Source organism: Abramis brama (genome assembly GCF_963993115.1).
Source record: "Abramis brama genome assembly, chromosome: 8".
In the NCBI taxonomy this organism is placed as follows: Eukaryota; Metazoa; Chordata; class Actinopteri; order Cypriniformes; family Leuciscidae; genus Abramis; species Abramis brama.
In genome coordinates this window covers 24,227,879-24,246,005 of record NC_139970.1, presented here as the reverse complement: position 1 = coordinate 24,246,005, position 18,127 = coordinate 24,227,879, and the positions used below count along the sequence as shown (strand labels likewise).

Sequence of the window (18,127 nt, the reverse complement as noted above, 5' to 3'; positions counted from 1 at the left end):
AAACTGACTTTAATTAAAAGAAACTAATGTGTGAACAAAATACTTTGGTTTCACATTCAGAATTAACCTGTTAGTTTTAGGTTTTCATAAACACAAAGCTAAACTTCAACAAAATGACCTACATAATATTTTTTAATTATGGAGCCAAATGTTTGGCTTTTCTGCATTTTGTCCATCTTGCCTCATTTGCAAACTAGTCTGGAAATAGTGTAATAAACCGATAATAATATGTGGCATTTGTGCTACAGCTGTTTCCCCACATTACTGAAAGGGTTACTTACTACATTACTCTGCACATTTACCAGAAATGTACATAAGGACCTGGATAACTGTATTTATATAGTTCTCTGATAAGTGTTAACTCATTCCAGTGTAGTTAGTTCCTTTTGAATAACCACCAATGTCATCATTTTAAATTCTCTTTATTAAGTATTATTTAAAAACCTCCTTAAAAGTGTTTTGCACTTATCAAAAAATAAGTCAATAGAGTCATGGTGTTATGAAAGCAATCTGCTGTTCTCCTCTTCGTGCCACTTTTTGAAAGCTAGACTTAAAGGTCTGCAGCACAGATCCAGTATTGAGCGCTTAAGATTTGCACTGAGCCACAAGCTAAAAGAGGGGGAGGAAAATAAAACATGAACCATATTTGAATTTTTTTCTTTGACAATAGTGCAATTTGCAATAGCCATTTCAGCATTACAAGGTTGTAGTGACTCACTTTTAAGATATCCTGAGTGACTGAACTTATATCTGGCATCTCTGGTGTGCATGGCTCTGTGGGAAACTTCACTCTGACTTTTGGAGTTGCAAGGCACCAATCCTGACTGAAGCCATCTTCAGGCCTTGGGACAGGGGTTTGCTTCAGCTCTAATACATTACCTGCCCCCATCTTCATCCCAGAGAGACTTTCACCAGATGCATTTTTCTGTTCAGAGTTGATGGAAGGGAAAGCATTATCTGCATCTCAATAAATTAAACTATAAACCAATACATTTATAAGGTTAAGCATGAAATCTAGGGTATAATGATTCAAATATATTTTAAACATGATTGCTTACAAAAGCAAGAGAACTCCCAAAAAGTGACTGCAGGGACGGGATCTCTGGCATCGCCTCATCCTCGTAACGTAGCACTTTTGGCATCTCTGGAGCGTCAAACGAAGGAGCTCTGTTAGTGTTTGAGAGATCTGGTAGGTGAAAGCTGTCCTGCGATCCCCTGTGCCTCTCGCTTTCTTCCTGCTTTTCGTCCTGTGAAACAGTAATTGCAGTGAATAAGTGAAACCATTACACATTTTGACAGGTATTGTATGTGATCAGGGTTTAATGTAATAAAAGTCTCTTGAGGCAGATTTACACATCAGTAACAAAGGTATTGAGTAAAGGGGCACATCACACCTTTTTTATTAGCTTGCTGACAAAAGGTGTCTCAAATGCAGGGAGTTCTGGGGTGGAAGGACAGATATTAGGGCGAGGAGGAGAATCGAGATCATTCCTTTCTTTCAGTGGTGGAGAGGACGGGATGCGGTGCTTCTCAATCTTAAATCCTGGGGTGCAAAACACAGGAGGCTCTGGGGATTCCAGACTCTCTGAAATATTTAAACATAAACATGCAAATCAATAAGAAACAGAGCCAATATAAAGAGCCAACTTCTTTTGTAAACAATTAGTAAAAGTAAACACATATTCAGGATTTCAGAGACTAATGCCCGGTTTCACAGACAAGGCTTAAGCCTAGTCTGCATGTTTGAGCCGTCTTAAATGAAATGAACTAACATATCTTAAAATATGTCAGTGCCATTGTTTTGTCTCAAGATGCACACCAATTATGTTTTTCTTTTCTAAGGCATGTTTATAAAAGCTACTTAAATGTCCTAATTGAACTAAGGCTCAATTTAAACCCTGTCTGTAAAACCGGGCTGAATGTAATAGTTAAAGAATCAATTATTCAAACAACCATATAGGTTAACTACTAATCTTAATATTCAAAAAAATTATATTCTTGCAAAAAGTCTAAATGATTTACCATTGGCAACACCTTTGTTAGGCACAGAAGACAGAGTTATTTCACTGTGAAAGACACAAAACACACACATATTACTGCACTACCATTCAAAATTTGGCAGCAGTAAGATAAAAAAACTTTTTCAACAAAGGCAAATTAAATTGACCAAAAGTTACAATAAACACATTTATTATGCTACAAAATATTTATATATATAAAACCTTCTATTCATCAAAGAATCCTGAAAAAATCCACAAAAATATTAAGAATAATAAATGTTTCTTGAGCACAAAATCAGCATATTAGAATGATGATCATGTGACACTAAAGACTGGAGTAATGATGCTGAAAATTCAGTTTGATCACAGGAATAAATTACATTTTATAATATATTGAAATAGAAAACAGTTATTTTAAACAATATAATATATATATATCTATATTTTTACTGTATATTTAATAAAATGCAGCCTCGGTTAGCATTCAGTAACACTTTATTTTACAGTGTCTTTGTTAAACATGTTACATGTAGTTACTACTACAGTAATATAACTATAAATTATACATAATTACATAACTAACCCTAAACCAAACCCTAATCCTAACCTTATAGTAAGGACATGTAGTTACTTAATATTACTCACTACTTAAATGTATAATTACAGTAACAGGGACACCTTAAAATAATTACCGAGACGTATAAAATCATAAAAAATAGTGTATATTGTATGTATTTACAATGTATGTATAACAGCTGGCACAGAAATACGCAGAAATCTGTTCGATTATGTCCCACACAATCACTGCAATGATTATTTCACTTGAATCTTTATCATTTTTTACTTTCAAAATTTTGTGCAAAATGTTGTAAGGTTTTAAGATCCTAGCAACTTTCTTACTCCTAAAGATGTAAATTCAACTTAGCATTAAATCCACCCATGAAGCTGAATTTAGTGACTTTAAAATTTGAAGCACATCTTTTCAGAAGACAAACATGCTTGTGATTTTGCATTCACAACCAGACACAGTAAGCAGCATACCTGCAGGTCTTTGGTGGTTTCTTGTTAAACAAATCCATGGTAAAATCATTGTTCCAGCACATGGTATACTCAGAGATGCCGAAGTCCTCGAGTCTTGGGGTCGGAGCATCTTCCTCCATACTCAGAGAGCACTTGGGTGTCTTTGGCTGCGGTGGATGTATGTTCATGACAAATGGTGGCGGTGACAGAGCCACAGCCGGGACAGGAGCGGCGCTGAGAGACTGCTCTGCTTCACCAAGCACTCTTTGGAATTGAAGTGCAGAAAGACCAAAATCGGAGAGCTTTGGTGTCCGCAGCTGGTCAACGGGTGGTGGCATCTTCTCAGGCGTCTCTGACTGCTGAGCATCTTCACAAACCCCTTCTCTCATTCCTTCATCTTCCTGTGCTGCATCTTTCTCTGCTTGCTCCTTTGTCTCTTTTGTACCGTTAATCTCTAGAAAAGTGAGCAACATTTCCATTGACATATACATGAATTGTAACAAAGCCTAAACTGAAAACAAAACAAAATAACTATTTTAATCATTAAATAGAGATAATTGCTATAAAATCCAAGCAGAGGCAGCACTGGGATGTTAACATTCTCAGATGTGATAAACATTTACCTATACACCCCTGTCTTGCTATTCGTGGTCTGTAGCCATACTTCTCATAGTGTTTCTTCAGCCTGTCTATGTCTTCTGTGGTCCTCTGCTTCAGCACCAAGCATCTTCTGATGAAGCTCCTCAGCTCAGTACTCGTTGTATCATGTGTAGCAACCTGATCTTGAACTTGCCGCTGCATATGATTTTGTGACAAATGTAGCCCATATTTAAAAATACACTAAAGTCATGGACTATAAGTGAGCATACACATACCTTCAGTGTCCTGACTTCAGAGTGCAGCTGATACAGTGCTTGAGCCCCATTCTCTTCATCCTCTGAACAACCACAGACAACGGTCAGTGGATGCAAAATTATTCATGATCATTTTATTACTAACTATAAAACATGTACTGCCAATTTACCATCGTCGTCTTTGAGGTTCTGACTTGTTTGCAGGAGATTGTTGCTTTCGGTCTCCAGATAAACAGTCAGTTTCCGAAGCTTTGCAAAGAAACGCTCGGAAGGATTCATGCTTAATGTCAAACTGAGATGACAATTAATAACTAACGTTAGTAATAATAAGAAAATTTAATATTTAAAAAATAATAATAATAATCAAATAATAGTATTATATTTAAAATGTTAACATAAAAATACCGGTAGTTATTTTCTGCATAAACAATAAACTGTAACTGTTTTGGATTGTACGGCTATACGGCACAATAACAAATAAAGTTAATAACTAAACACAAGGAAGCTACTGTCTTGGACACATTCATTTAAGAAACACACGGTAACCGACAACGAATAATACCTTAACAGAAGTACTGTGGTTTTATGAACTAAGTTAGATCCAGAAAGCAACATATAAAAACACCTCTGAACTGTTGTTTCAAATTTCGCGGCACATCCGGGTTCGTTTTGACTGACTCGTTAGACTTGACGCACATCCAAACACAATGACACTCATTACTGCCACCCAGTGATGCTTTGCAGAGTCATGCTACGCGAATAATTAAAAAGATAGTTCACCCAAAAGTGAAAATTTTGTCATTACTTTGTCTCACTCTCACCCTCATGTTCTACATGAGTTTCTTTGTTCTGTTGAAAACAAAAGAAGATATTTAGAAGAATGCGGGTAATCAGATAATTGAAGGCACCCATTCACTAGGCCTACTACTTTTTTTTCCTACTATGGAAGTCAATGGGTGCCTTCAACTGCCAGTGTGTGGTTATCAGATCAATATTGATCCACATGCCTTTATCTTTCTATAAACTTAATTGAAAATATAGTTCCCAAAAAACAAACAAATTCATAGTTTTCATTTAGGCTAATAATTGCGTAACCGCAATAACCGCTTTTTGTCTACTTATGATTTTTGATATATTATAGTGTAACCAATGACCTAATCCTCAGTTAACATTGGACGCACAAACCGTTTAGTTTCATTCATCCTTTTAATGTGCCCCAGACTTCAAATACAGGAGCTTCAGCGCCTTTATTCCCCCCTACATTAACACAATAGTCATGACAGGATATCTCCTCAGTGTTCTGTATGCTTTGTTTAATTTCTGGACACCTCATTCTTTTAAATTACATTTACTGTTCATCTGGATTATAATTACTAAATGAACTGAGTCTTTCCATTTATTTAAAAAGCACTTGTAATAAATAGAGGTCAAATTAAATAATTGAACATCTACACACCATGAAAAATGTATTGATTGCATTCTAAATCATGTTGATGTGGAAAAAACTCAGGGACAGCTAATTCATGTTTTAAAAAGTCTTTATGTTCTTTATTAATTCATGTTTTATATTTCCTTGACAGAAGAGAAACTTCTAAACTTTAATACTTGTTCCTCTAAATCTGTGTGAGTAACTTTAATACATATGCGACTAATGGAACTTTCTCTTTGAATGCCCACAGAGATTTCTGAATGCATAACTCATGGACAGCCAGGGGGGACTAACTGTTATCAAACTGCTGCCTTTGTTGATTTATGGACCTGATTTAAATATGGTAGAATATATATATTTTTTTTTGTATTGAGAGAAGTAAAAATATAATGTGATCTTCACAACAACAAAAAATTCAGAAAAAAATAAATAAGAGAAAAACATGTAATGACAGAGTTCCCTGTTTAGCCTACATCTTTTTAAAATAAAACTTTTATAAACATCTGACCTTTTTTAAAAAAAAAAGGTTTTTAAAAAAGATTCAGCTATTTTCTCCTTTTTTTGATAATTTAATGACATTTTTAGCGAATTTATATATATTAAATGTAAAATATGGAGGATTATTTCTAGGCCCAGACCAAATTTGTGCATTATCTGTGCTGATTTTTGGGGAAAATCTGCTGACTTTTGTGGGACATTTAAACATGTAAAAATGAGCTGAGTGTAGGCTGAAAGCTAATCTGACTGAAATGAAGGTCACCGGTGGGCGCTGTTCTGGAGAACAGGCTGAGGAAGACTTAAAGAGGCAGAGACGGTGCATCCTGCTGTGGGCACTTGGAAAGTGATAGTCTATGGCAGCAGAAGCCAGGAGGGAGGAGCTGAGCTGGAGAAGGAGACCTACAAACAGTCGAATATCCTCCTATCAGTATTCTCAGAGAAACTGCATTCCAGTGTGGTTGTGTGATGCTGAGTTACACCTTATTCACTGGACAAAGCCTATTTTCCAAACGCTTGTCCACCAGCTGGAATAGAATATTCACAAACCACACACAGAAATCTATGCCGATACAGAGAGAGGATCCAATAAGTAAAGCAAAGCTTAATCTGGCAAATTTGCTGAGGAAGCTGCATGTATCATGTATCAAGTATCATGTAACATTGAAGACTGGAACAATACATAAACACTAACAAAGCTTCCCAACCCCAAACTTAGTATACAGCATGTATATATGTGGGAAGATGCCCCCTTAAGAACAATGTGGATTTCCTTTTAAACAGTATTATAGGAAATAAATAGAAACATTTCTTAATTTAGTTGTTATAGCACAAAATGTAAAATATTAAAAGAGGGGTAAGATGGTCAAAATTGATAGATGAAATGTTACTGGAGTAAGAACCATTACTTACTTTTAAAAAATAAATAAATTATGTTTTAATTCAATTTAATTCATATTTATTTGTATAGAGCTGATATATTTACACTTCTAAAGTATCATTATTGTAAAATTCTAAATCAACTATTCTATATAGATTTTTTTTGGACAAATTAGTTAATATATAATATATTATATTAAATATTATATGGATAATAATTGAATAACCAATGACAGACCAAGCAGAATCCCAGTAAAATAGATTTATCGGAAAGGTAAAATTATTCTATGACTTATGTACATGCATATAAATATTTACATTTTTAATTGCCCATATTTTAATTGAATCATCTATTATTTCATCATACCTCAAGTATGTTTCATCATACCTCTAATTTTATCTTTTAACTTCAAAATAAAAATCTTTAACTTTTACCCCACAAATCCAAAGAAATTGATGTGTCCATAAACCCCTCATTAACAAATAGACACAAAAAAACTTTGATATTCAACATAATAAAATGTCATACATCATTATTTTCCAGAGACACAAAATTAGATCTATGAACCTCAAAACTGTTTCGGCTGACTAAATCTCACAAATGTTGATATGTAGATGAAATGACAAAATTATGAATAGCATATCCATTCATCAAAAGTCCTGAGATGAGATTTTGTGTCATCTATGGTCAGGAGGAAACATTTAGGTGTGTGTGTGGGGGGGGTCATCTTATCCCATGTTACCAGCATCTGTTAAATCAGCTACAAGTTACTTGTGCTCTAACATGTGTCATTATTTAACAGCACTAACTTGCTTTCTCAACATAACAAAATGTCTTTATCCTGTTGAGATGTCTCCAGGTCTCTCTTGATGTCTGGATAGTCCTCCAGAACACAATGAAAGGTGTCCACTGACAAGGAAAAGAGCTGACAGATAGTCAGAGCTTGTACTGTGTCCAAACGCCTTCCTCTTGTTAGGAGACATGAGTCTGGAAAAGGCAAGGACAGAAATTATTTAACATTAAAATTAACATCTTACCAATGAGTCTGTGTCAAGTCATTGACTATATTACAACACAGAATACAGTACATAATCTAAACAGATATTGCATTGACAAAGCAAAGATTTATGTATATATCGAGTCAAACCTCCAAAGTAGTCTCCATCACACAGTTCCCTCTGGAAAAACTCATTCTCCACAAGGACCTGCCCGTGCTCGATGAAGAACATGCGGTCACCGGGAGCGTTCTGCTGGATGATGATGTCACCCGCCTGGAAGACCTCATAAAGCAGCTCCAGAAGAATGGCATTGATGAAGTTTATGTCACGGTTCCGGAAAATGGGAACTTTTCTCACGTGGTCCGAGCACATGGTCAGCAGAATTTCCTAATAAAACCATCCAAATCATCATTAAATTATAAAGACACAGTTTTACTATTAATAACATAAGCAAGCTTGTTATAAGTAATCACTTCTATGAGTATGAATTCCAAGCAGCACCTCTCTGAGAGATGAGGACACCCACTTCAGGACATCCTTCTCATCATACCATTTCCCTCCATAGCGAGCCTGATAGTAGTTGTTGATGCGCATACGAAGGGCTTTGGGAAGCTTCATGAAAGTCATATAATCTTCCAGATGGTTTATCTATGTAAAAACAAGCAAATAAGAAAATGGCATACACGATAACCATCTAATATGTTGCTTTAACAAGGTGTTTGTTTTTCTTGCACCTTGTTCTTGTACGCTCTTGCTGTTATGTCCACATCAGACATCATAGCAGCAGTGTTGGCAACCATCACTGTGTACATGATGGCTCCAGACACAATGCTAGTCATGACAATCCACAGCTCAACCTCATCTAAAAAACAAAACAAAACTTCAGGCATTAAAAGAAGTATCAATTGTTCATTGTGATTGTTGAATTATAAAATTAGCATATTGCTAAATCGGCTGATAAAAGTATACTCCTTGCTTGTGGGTGTATCAGAGGAACCATATGATATTGCAGTCATATGAGACAGTGCCCGAAAGACTCCAAAGGAGTACTTCTCTCCCACTGTGGCGTTCTGACAAATGACACAAAACAAAAAGTTGACATTAATGCATTCATTCTATCCACTAAAATCACAAAACAGCTCTAAAATAATATCACATACACTGTATGGCTCTCTGTAATCTTGTTCTTGTCAGTCAATCACAGTATATGCTTTTGGTTCCAGGAGAGCCATTTTAAAGGCTCATGGAACCCTTCCATTCCACAAATGGTTCTATATAATAGTAAAGGGTTCTTTAGATTTTTAAAATGTTCTTCACATTATATGAAAAAAAAGTTATTTTAAGAACTGTTCACTAAAAGGTTTGTTGGGGAACCAAAAATGGTTCTTCTATGGTACCGCTGTGAAACCCCCCCTTTTAAACTTTTATTTTTTAGTGTATCAAAGCACGAACTCCATTATCGATGACCTCAGTATTAATATTACTGTAATATTATTGCAGCATTCAGCTTTAAAGAGGTAAGATTATAATATAATTTCAAGACAAATCAATACTTCATATTGACACATTTATGCATTTGGTATGCAATAGCCATATAAAACGCAGGATAATGTACACTGTAAAAACTTATTGCTGTGATTATTTATCACAACTTAAAATTCAACATAAGAAAAAGAAATATTGTGTTGTTTCAACTTAAAAAAGTATGTGTTCGTGCTTGACTTAAAATGTTAAGTTTAAATAACTTTAGTTTAGTTTAGTTAAGTTGGATATTTAAGTTATCTCAACAAATTTTGAGTTGTTATAACTAATTGCAGCAACATTACCAATGATGTTTTAAAAAAGAGATTTCTCTAAAGCATATCTGGAAACGTTGAAATACTTTCTAGAACATATCTAGAATTGTATTTATATATTTCACAATTAAACTTTTCATGACTATAAAATGTTAGTGTTAGTAATGTAAGTTCAATTTTCAAATTCAATTATATTCTCATAACTGTGGGAGCGCTGTTTATGTGAATATGCTGTATCATACCACATAGATACATACCATTAGATTCTCTCTTCTAACCCAGCAGTCTGAGGGAAATTCCTCAAGCATAGGTACAAAATACTGAATACAGCCATTCCAGTGGCACAGCAGGAATATCATCATAAATAATGACAAGATTCTTAGGAATACCCTCATCACCTCCAAGTTGGCATTTGAAACCTATGAGGCAGAGATTCAATATAAAAATCAAAGGCATTATTTAAAGAAATAACAACACTTTCTGAATGATGACTTCTATTTGCATGTACACTATAAACAATTCAGTTTTGTTCAGATGAGATCGGTTTCACATGGTCAAGCTATTCATTACTTACTCTCTCCACCTCATTGAAAAACCTAACTAGCCTTGACACACGCAGCAGGCGGACAAGACTGAGGATTCTCACAAACATCAAGATGCGCATCATTTTGCTGGCTCTGGATGAGGGAGAGTCACCATGGTATTGTAGATCCTGTCATGAAAAGGGCACAAGACACAAGTTTTCCAAATGAAACGATGTAATTTCAATACAGTCAAAGGACTGTAGAAAAAGACACATTACCGCAATAAGTAGGATGTAACCAACTGGAAATGCTGCCACCATATCAGGTATAAACCAGCTCTTTAGATACCGTTGTCGAATGCTTTTCAAGTCCAGAATGGCTCCCTGTGTAACATACAGAATGATTCATTGGATACGTTTAAGCAATGTGATATATGTAAAGTCTAGGGCCAATCCTTACATCGCTGTCCTCATTAATGATCCCCATGCGAAAGTTAAGCCCAACGTCAATCAGGAATAGAGTGTCTGAGAACACATTAAAACCCTCCCAACCTACTCCACTGTTCCCATCTAGAAAGGCAATCTCCATTGGGATCCCAATTAGATTCAGAAATGTTATGGCCACCATACACATGATGTAGTAACTCCTGTATAAATAAGAAAAAAAAGAGATACATTTTTTTTTTTTAAAGAGCTGCATGGCTTTTTTTTTTTTTTTTTTTGCATGGCATTTTATGTGGTTTTACTTTTTCAAAACTCAGTATATTTTATTTTATTAAACATTTATTAGCCCATTAAACACATACACTCTTCGGAGTATTAACGTTTTTTTTTTTTTTTTTTTTTTGGCATCGGTGGTTAAATGAAGAACCTTAAACATACATGTAATCTTTTCATGCCACAAAATGTTCTTTATAAAGGTTATTTAAATCACTATAATGTTCTTCACACTAAGAAAAAAAAAGGTTCCTTTGCGAAGTGTTCACTGAAAGGTTCTCTGGGGAACCAAAAATGGTACGTGCACATTACCTTATACGACTGAAGGGATGGATGACGATCACGTCTCCCTCTTTCTGTCTATTGCGCTCCTTCTCCACGGCCACCTCACTGCCGTAGACGTACAGCGAGCGTCTGTTGAGCTGAGGCAGCAGGAGGTTTTTCCACCCGTTCCATCTGAAGCGCCTGTGATTCTCAGGTGCGAAACGCTGCATTTTCAGACCCTGACTAAGCACCGTAATCACCGAAGCTCCTCTAACATCTCTCACCGAGCCTCTGTGACAACTTTATTTCTGGACTTTCTTTTATGCTGACCATAATATCCACTTTTCTTATTCACCTTCAAGCTCGCTCCCTTTCTTTCTTTCTTTCTGTCTCTCTCTCACGCACGCACATGCACAGTCACAGAGTAATTTTCCATCACAGTTTTTCTGGCTCGATCCAGAATGTTGAAGGAGATAAGTTCCAGACTTTCCATTCTTCCCCCCCTGTCAAACTAACTATTGTCTCATCAACTATTCAGTATCTCTGCCTCGCGCTCACATCAGCTCAGCTCATCTGGACTGTGGGGCGGTTCTTTGACACGAGGTGGTTTTGAATATCACAAGTAGGCTATTGTCATCTGAACCAGACAGATGGTTCCGACTGAACCGGACAATGGGAGGAGATAGAATTACTTACACTCTTATTGTGTGTAAATGACTGTACTGATATCACAAAGAGATTCTTTCTAATGAGCACACAAAAGTGCACAGAGAATTTTGCTATTCCAAAAAGAGACAGAATACAGGTTTATCTCTCTCTCTCCTTTTTTTTGCAGACATTTATGCTTTATAAGAAATCAGAGATTAACCCTTAAATTCATGAATTTTTTGCCAATCATTATTACATATTCGGGTCTTTAGCGACCCGGATCTATATCTAACACGGATGGATCTCTACCAGACTACCAACTCTCCTGATATTAGAGTAACAATTAGCCTACAGAAGAAAACATATTTTGTTACCTCTTGGAGCATGGCAGGGTTCCGTTTGAGTATATGTTTCATACCATCACTGTCCTCGTCAGAGCTCATTTCCCATCTGGCTCCTATTCGCGACCTCAAACAAACATATTCTAAAAACTATCATTTTCAACATCTTCAAAATCAATATTTTGATCGCTGACAGCTTGACAGTGACACTAATATTTGATTACGTTCAGTAGGCCTATACTTGCTCTGCAGTAAATCGCTGCATTTCAAGTTTTGCTGATGATACTTCCTATTCTTTTGTTTTTAAGAACTAGGTATGCGTTTAAGGGTTAACATAGGTACATCTGGGAAAACTGGTCTGTGTTTTTGTTGAGGATGTGCTTACATCAAAAACAGACACCTTCAGCTTTCAACATAGCAATGGTGGAGCTCACTAGATCTCTGTTAAACTGAATACAGTATTGTATTGCACAGGCAGGCTATATTTATGAGAGTCACAATACAGTGTTGAATTTCAAAGTGGTATTCAAGTAATGTAACAGGTAACTGATCTTACATTCTCAGAAGGCAACAAACACCTAAACTACATTCATTTGTTGTACTCTATCACATTGCATTCAGTTATCAAGTGGGTCAATAAATTCATCAAATCAGTAACTGGTTCTATTAACAAGTTAATCTGTGAAGCTTCTGTCTATTTAAAATACTAAACGATGCATCCATTCAACAATTTTATCTTTATATCTAATATAATTATTATTATTATCATTAATTACCAATTTGCCAAATGACTTTAAAACATATAAAATTATATATAATGTAGGTAGCTGATATATGTAGGCCTATAATGGAAACATGTCTGAAAAGGAACTACACTGTACATTACAACTATAAATTATACATGGTCATACCTCAACGGTTTTAAAACTGTTATGTTGTTTAAAAATGTAAGTTGCTACAAAAGCACAATGCTGTCTGATTAATTACACATCTGATTATAAGCTTGACAAATTATGTGTAATTAATCGGACACACAAATGTCACGTTTGAAGTATAGCTTTGCAAAAAAAGAAAAAAGGCACATTTTTTACTCATAAATTAAGTACGACATACAAACAAAAATATACTAAACACTCAGCAGAAATTCCTGAGGGAACCCATGCTGCGTTAGCGTTCTCTGTTGGCCTACAAATTCACGTCATGATTGAAAAGTTCTATTTCTGCTGCTCATATCATGCTGAACTTAGCAGAAAATGTAGAGAAAATGCAATACAGACATTTTATTTTGTGTTATAAACACAATATTTTGCTAGATAAGCTGTTACAGTGCATATCTACTTGACGCAAGTTGCAAACTTAGTGACACATCCAAAACATCACTGGTTTTGCTACACTTTGGAGTTCTGTTTCAGAATTAGGCAGAATTGGGTTCTGTAATCAGGTATTTTTATTATCCAGTATCCACCTCATGTAAAATACATTTAGACAATAAGTCTGTCATCAAAAGCTCACTCCATATAACCATTTTTTAAATTTAAGGTGAAAATCAAAGGAAATACTATAATGTACTAAAAACCTGCTATCTGTATAGAGATGTATCTCTTTTACACTTTAGAAACAATCTCTATGTGCTCCCGTTGCATTTCTTTTGTAGTTCCGCTCGTTTGCTGAATGTGTAAAGTGTGAAACAGGTCTAGAGTCAAATCATTTTTGAGCAGTTCTTGAAAACAGCACAGGCCAATATAGTGCGTTTGTGCTGAATAAACATGAAGTTAAGAATAAATTCGTCACAGTTTTGTCACAGAGTTTGTCAGGGTTCTGTCACTGTATTTTCCTGTCCTTGTGTGAGAGTGCAGCTTCACTTAGGCCTACTCTCTCATCTGCTAAATGCATTGTGTTTCGTTTCAGTGTCAGGGAATGGACATTCATACTACAGGTTTTGTCTTTTGTTGAGCACATGGGTTGAGTGTTTTCTTGTATTTTTGCTTATTTTTGCTATGTAAATAAAGCGCCTTAACCCTTACACCAAACCTGAAAGAATTCTCAGAAAAATACATTCCATCAATATCAGAAGCAACATATGCATTGTAACTAAGGTCAAGCAAAGTTGGGTCGTTTTTTTATATAAGTATTTTTATAATACCCATCTGACATAAATTATATGAGAGCTGTAATTAAATGTAATGTAATTAAACCATTACATATTTTATTCCTTTATATAAAAAATTATAATACTGAAATGTTAGCAAATTATGACATAATATTATGATAAAAGAAATAATAAAGTAATAGGCTAGCTTTAAATGGCTTTTATTCTGCACAAGACCTTTATTTTGGTTTATTGTTCGGCAATTGGCATGTTGTTATTCCCTGTTTTTTAAAACCGCGTTTCATTTTAGCTCTAGTCATTAATATGTGTAACGGTAAATCATATTTAAGTAATAAATGGCTATGGCTTAGTTGTTAAATTATTTTTATTGTTTGTTTTAATGAAAGACCGTAACCCGGAAGCTACGGGATACTTCCGCGTTCACGGGGTTGTGCTGTTATTAATTTGACAGCAACAGCAGGTTGTGTAAGAAAGGACGCACGTGAGCTCATCGGTCTCTTCATCATTTACATTAAGTAAGTCAACGTTTTCCAGTTAAATGGTTTTTATTTGATCTTACCTGACAGCACGATTTGAATATCTGTTACCTCCGATTAGACACAGCATCTTTGACAGCGAGGTAGTTATAACAGCTGTATTTCAACGAAACTAGTCGTTAAACAGCAGAGGACATGATGTAATATGGTGGCTAGTTTGCTGGCCGCTGCTGGTTGTTCACAATACGTAGTGTTGAAACTGAAGTTTAGAGCTCGACTAAATCATTGTCCCCTGCTCTTTTGTTTTTCTCAGACAAGTGGAAATGTCTAGCCTGTCAGCAGCCAGTGTGGAGGCTTCACCAGCAATAGAGGGCACAGAGCAGAAGAAACCCCTGAAACCATGCTGTGCGTGTCCTGAGACCAAGAAAGCACGCGATGCCTGGTGAGGAAACTTTTGTCTATTAGTTCACACTTTAAAGGGATGTTACACAATACAAATTAAATGCTGTTTTCATCATTTTTCTCATGTTGTCCCAAACCTGCATGACTCTCTGTGAAGCACAAACTCAGAGAAACAGGATTGTGCTGCTCAGTAAATAAATGACGGAAAATCGAGGTTTTCAAATTTAGAAAAGAATGCAAATCACCATAAAAGAAGTCAGTAATACTTGTACAATACTTCAAGTACTGCTGAACTAGTTCTTGACTTGTATTGTGGCAGATGCAATTCTTAAAATTTTCTCTTTGTGTGTGTGAACATCAAACCGGTTTGTTGCAACATGAGGGTTGGTAAATAATGACTGAATTTATATTTTAGGTTAACTAATCCTGTACATTTTGGCAAGATACTGTGCAGCTATGACATTTTATTGTCTTCACTGCAGCATAATTGAAAAGGGAGAAGAAAGCTGCGCAGTTCTCATCGAAGCACACAAGGAGTGCATGAGGGCGCTTGGTTTTAAGATATAATGCCACCATCATGTTCAAATTGAGTGAATGGTAAGTTTATTTATATGTCCAGCCAGTCTCTTACGAAGAAGTGATATTTCTTACAATCTTTTTTTTTCTCTCACATTTTGGCCACCACAACCTTAAATCTTCTTAATGCAATTTTCAGATATATCTGTGCTCTGCAAATTGAAAAGGGTTGGTTCACCCCCAAATTATCTTTTTCACTCCCTCATGTCTTCTACATGACTTTCTCAGTGGAATTATTTATAGCACATTGTCAAAGCTACTCTCTTCCATTCAATAACAGTGAATGGTGACCACAGCTGTCAAGATAGACTAAGGAAATGCACACAACTATTATATGGCTACAGAAGACTCTGAATATAGTGTAAAACTTGCATACTATTATTTATACAGTGAGTAAAATAAGTATTTGAACACCCTGCTATTTTGCAAGTTCTCCCACTTGGAAATCATGGAGGGGTCTGAAATTGTCATCGTAGGTGCATGTCCACTGTGAGAGACATAATCAAAAAAAAAAAATCCAGAAATCACAATATATGATTTTTTAACTATTTATTTGTATGATACAGCTGCAAATAAGTATTTGAACACTTATATCTATCAGCTAGAATTCTGACCCTCAAAGACCTGTTAGTCTGCCTTTAAAATGTCCACCTCCACTCCATTTATTATCCTAAATTAGATGCACCTGTTTGAGGTCGTTAGCTGCATAAAGACACCTGTCCACCCCATACAATCAGTAAGAATCCAACTACTAACATGGCCAAGACCAAAGAGCTGTCCAAAGACACTAGAGACAAAATTGTACACCTCCACAAGGCTGGAAAGGGCTACGGGGAAATTGCCAAGCAGCTTGGTGAAAAAAGGTCCACTGTTGGAGCAATCATTAGAAAATGGAAGAAGCTAAACATGACTGTCAGTCTCCCTCGGACTGGGGCTCCATGCAAGATCTCACCTCGTGGGGTCTCAATGATCCTAAGAAAGGTGAGAAATCAGCCCAGAACTACACGGGAGGAGCTGGTCAATGACCTGAAAAGAGCTGGGACCACCGTTTCCAAGGTTACTGTTGGTAATACACTAAGACGTCATGGTTTGAAATCATGCATGGCACGGAAGGTTCCCCTGCTTAAACCAGCACATGTCAAGGCCCGTCTTAAGTTTGCCAATGACCATTTGGATGATCCAGAGGAGTCATGGGAGAAAGTCATGTGGTCAGATGAGACCAAAATAGAACTTTTTGGTCATAATTCCACTAAATGTGTTTGGAGGAAGAAGAATGATGAGTACCATCCCAAGAACACCATCCCTACTGTGAAGCATGGGGGTGGTAGCATCATGCTTTGGGGGTGTTTTTCTGCACATGGGACAGGGTGACTGCACTGTATTAAGGAGAGGATGACCGGGGCCATGTATTGCGAGATTTTGGGGAACAACCTCCTTCCCTCAGTTAGAGCATTGAAGATGGGTCGAGGCTGGGTCTTCCAACATGACAATGACCCGAAGCACACAGCCAGGATAACCAAGGAGTGGCTCTGTAAGAAGCATATCAAGGTTCTGGCGTGGCCTAGCCAGTCTCCAGACCTAAACCCAATAGAGAATCTTTGGAGGGAGCTCAAACTCAGTGTTTCTCAGCGACAGCCCAGAAACCTGACTGATCTAGAGAAGATCTGTGTGGAGGAGTGGGCCAAAATCCCTCCTGCAGTGTGTGCAAACCTGGTGAAAAACTACAGGAAACGTTTGACCTCTGTAATTGCAAACAAAGGCTACTGTACCAAATATTAACATCGATTTTCTCAGGTATTCAAATACTTATTTGCAGCTGTATCATACAAATAAATAGTTAAAAAATCATACATTGTGATTTCTGGATTTTTTTTTTTTAGATTATGTCTCTCACAGTGGACATGCACCTACGATGACAATTTCAGACCCCTCCATGATTTCTAAGTGGGAGAACTTGCAAAATAGCAGGGTGTTCAAATACTTATTTTCCTCACTGTATATATATATATAGCTTTTTTGGAACTCGACAGCCTGGTCCTCATGTCTTTGTTTGAAACAGCAGCTCTGATATTCTGCTAAACTTCTCCTTTGGTCTTCCGTGGAAGGGAGTAAATAATGACAGAATTTCCATTTTAGTGCTTTTAAATATCCCTTAAATATTCAAAACAATCTTCATTGCTGTATCTCATGTTCTTGGGGACAATTGTTTATTTGAAGAATGAGTTACAATATGTTTCCTAATTGTCTTTTCTTTCCCTTTGTAGTGTGTGTCAGCCTGTGTGAAATGGGACCTGGTGTGCACTTTTATTTATATTTTTACACTGGAGTGAAGATTATGCGGGGTGAATTTGTTCCTCTGATGAAAATGTTGTCTGTCTTTTCTTTCTCTTTCTTTCATATGTGCTTTACATACGTTTATGGTCAATAAAGATCCTATGCAAGACGTTAAGCCATTCTCTTTTATCTTTACTTTGTCCTTTTATTTGTATGAAATATGCATATTCTTATAACAGTGCTGACTTTTTCCTTTTCAAGCCCATTTTAAATGATTCAGTCTAATTAATATGTGTCAGATGCTTGATTTGCTTATTTTATCAT

General features: G+C 36.2%; 3 protein-coding genes across 5 annotated transcripts; 1 reads left to right on the top strand and 2 right to left on the bottom strand.

Annotated features, from left to right (window-relative positions):
- Positions 1 to 406: 406 nt before the first annotated feature.
- Positions 407 to 4,580, bottom strand: ska3 (spindle and kinetochore associated complex subunit 3). 2 transcript variants are annotated; one of them, XM_084121212.1, is made up of 10 exons: positions 4,500 to 4,580; positions 4,045 to 4,166; positions 3,896 to 3,957; positions 3,644 to 3,815; positions 3,042 to 3,474; positions 2,023 to 2,066; positions 1,395 to 1,585; positions 1,059 to 1,247; positions 719 to 925; positions 407 to 609 (listed from the first exon to the last, which is right to left on the bottom strand). In XM_084121212.1, exons 2-10 carry the CDS (start codon positions 4,151 to 4,153, stop codon positions 586 to 588), a joined length of 1,431 nt encoding a protein of 476 aa, XP_083977338.1. In that variant the 5' UTR covers positions 4,154 to 4,166; positions 4,500 to 4,580; the 3' UTR covers positions 407 to 585. The 2 variants fall into 2 exon arrangements, with proteins under 2 accessions (XP_083977338.1, XP_083977337.1); XM_084121211.1 differs by having other exon boundaries at positions 4,437 to 4,543.
- Positions 4,581 to 6,924: 2,344 nt separating this feature from the next.
- LOC311087781 (potassium/sodium hyperpolarization-activated cyclic nucleotide-gated channel 1-like) lies at positions 6,925 to 11,521 on the bottom strand. The gene is made up of 10 exons (XM_084121209.1): positions 11,025 to 11,521; positions 10,456 to 10,642; positions 10,275 to 10,379; positions 10,047 to 10,184; positions 9,730 to 9,891; positions 8,653 to 8,746; positions 8,411 to 8,538; positions 8,178 to 8,324; positions 7,826 to 8,063; positions 6,925 to 7,665 (listed from the first exon to the last, which is right to left on the bottom strand). Exons 1-10 carry the CDS (start codon positions 11,204 to 11,206, stop codon positions 7,496 to 7,498), a joined length of 1,551 nt encoding a protein of 516 aa, XP_083977335.1. The 5' UTR covers positions 11,207 to 11,521; the 3' UTR covers positions 6,925 to 7,495.
- A 2,928-nt stretch (positions 11,522 to 14,449) lies between these two features.
- Positions 14,450 to 17,978, top strand: cox17 (cytochrome c oxidase copper chaperone COX17). 2 transcript variants are annotated; one of them, XR_014607371.1, is made up of 4 exons: positions 14,450 to 14,590; positions 14,865 to 14,993; positions 15,436 to 15,958; positions 17,455 to 17,978. XR_014607371.1 is itself a non-coding variant. In XM_084121230.1 (4 exons), exons 2-3 carry the CDS (start codon positions 14,875 to 14,877, stop codon positions 15,518 to 15,520), a joined length of 204 nt encoding a protein of 67 aa, XP_083977356.1. In that variant the 5' UTR covers positions 14,450 to 14,590; positions 14,865 to 14,874; the 3' UTR covers positions 15,521 to 15,550; positions 17,794 to 17,978. The 2 variants fall into 2 exon arrangements, 1 of the variants encoding a protein (XP_083977356.1); XM_084121230.1 differs by having other exon boundaries at positions 15,436 to 15,550; positions 17,794 to 17,978.
- Positions 17,979 to 18,127: the final 149 nt, after the last annotated feature.

Bases quoted from the DNA above. Each gene is read 5' to 3' on its own strand.
- cox17 (XM_084121230.1), top strand. From the start codon at position 14,875: ATGTCTAGCCTGTCAGCAGCCAGTGTGGAGGCTTCACCAGCAATAGAG. The intron at 14,994-15,435 runs GTGAGGAAACTT...TCTTCACTGCAG, and splicing joins AAGAAAGCACGCGATGCCTG to CATAATTGAAAAGGGAGAAG.
- LOC311087781 (XM_084121209.1), bottom strand. From the start codon at position 11,206: ATGCAGCGTTTCGCACCTGAGAATCACAGGCGCTTCAGATGGAACGGG. The intron at 10,185-10,274 runs GTAATGTGTCTT...TTTTCATGACAG, and splicing joins GTTACATCCTACTTATTGCG to GATCTACAATACCATGGTGA. The intron at 9,892-10,046 runs GTAAGTAATGAA...TCTGCCTCATAG, and splicing joins TTTTCAATGAGGTGGAGAGA to GTTTCAAATGCCAACTTGGA.
- ska3 (XM_084121211.1), bottom strand. From the start codon at position 4,489: ATGTTGCTTTCTGGATCTAACTTAGTTCATAAAACCACAGTACTTCTG. The intron at 2,067-3,041 runs GTATGCTGCTTA...TGTCTTTCACAG, and splicing joins AAACCACCAAAGACCTGCAG to TGAAATAACTCTGTCTTCTG. The intron at 926-1,058 runs GTAAGCAATCAT...AACTCTGAACAG, and splicing joins TTGGGAGTTCTCTTGCTTTT to AAAAATGCATCTGGTGAAAG.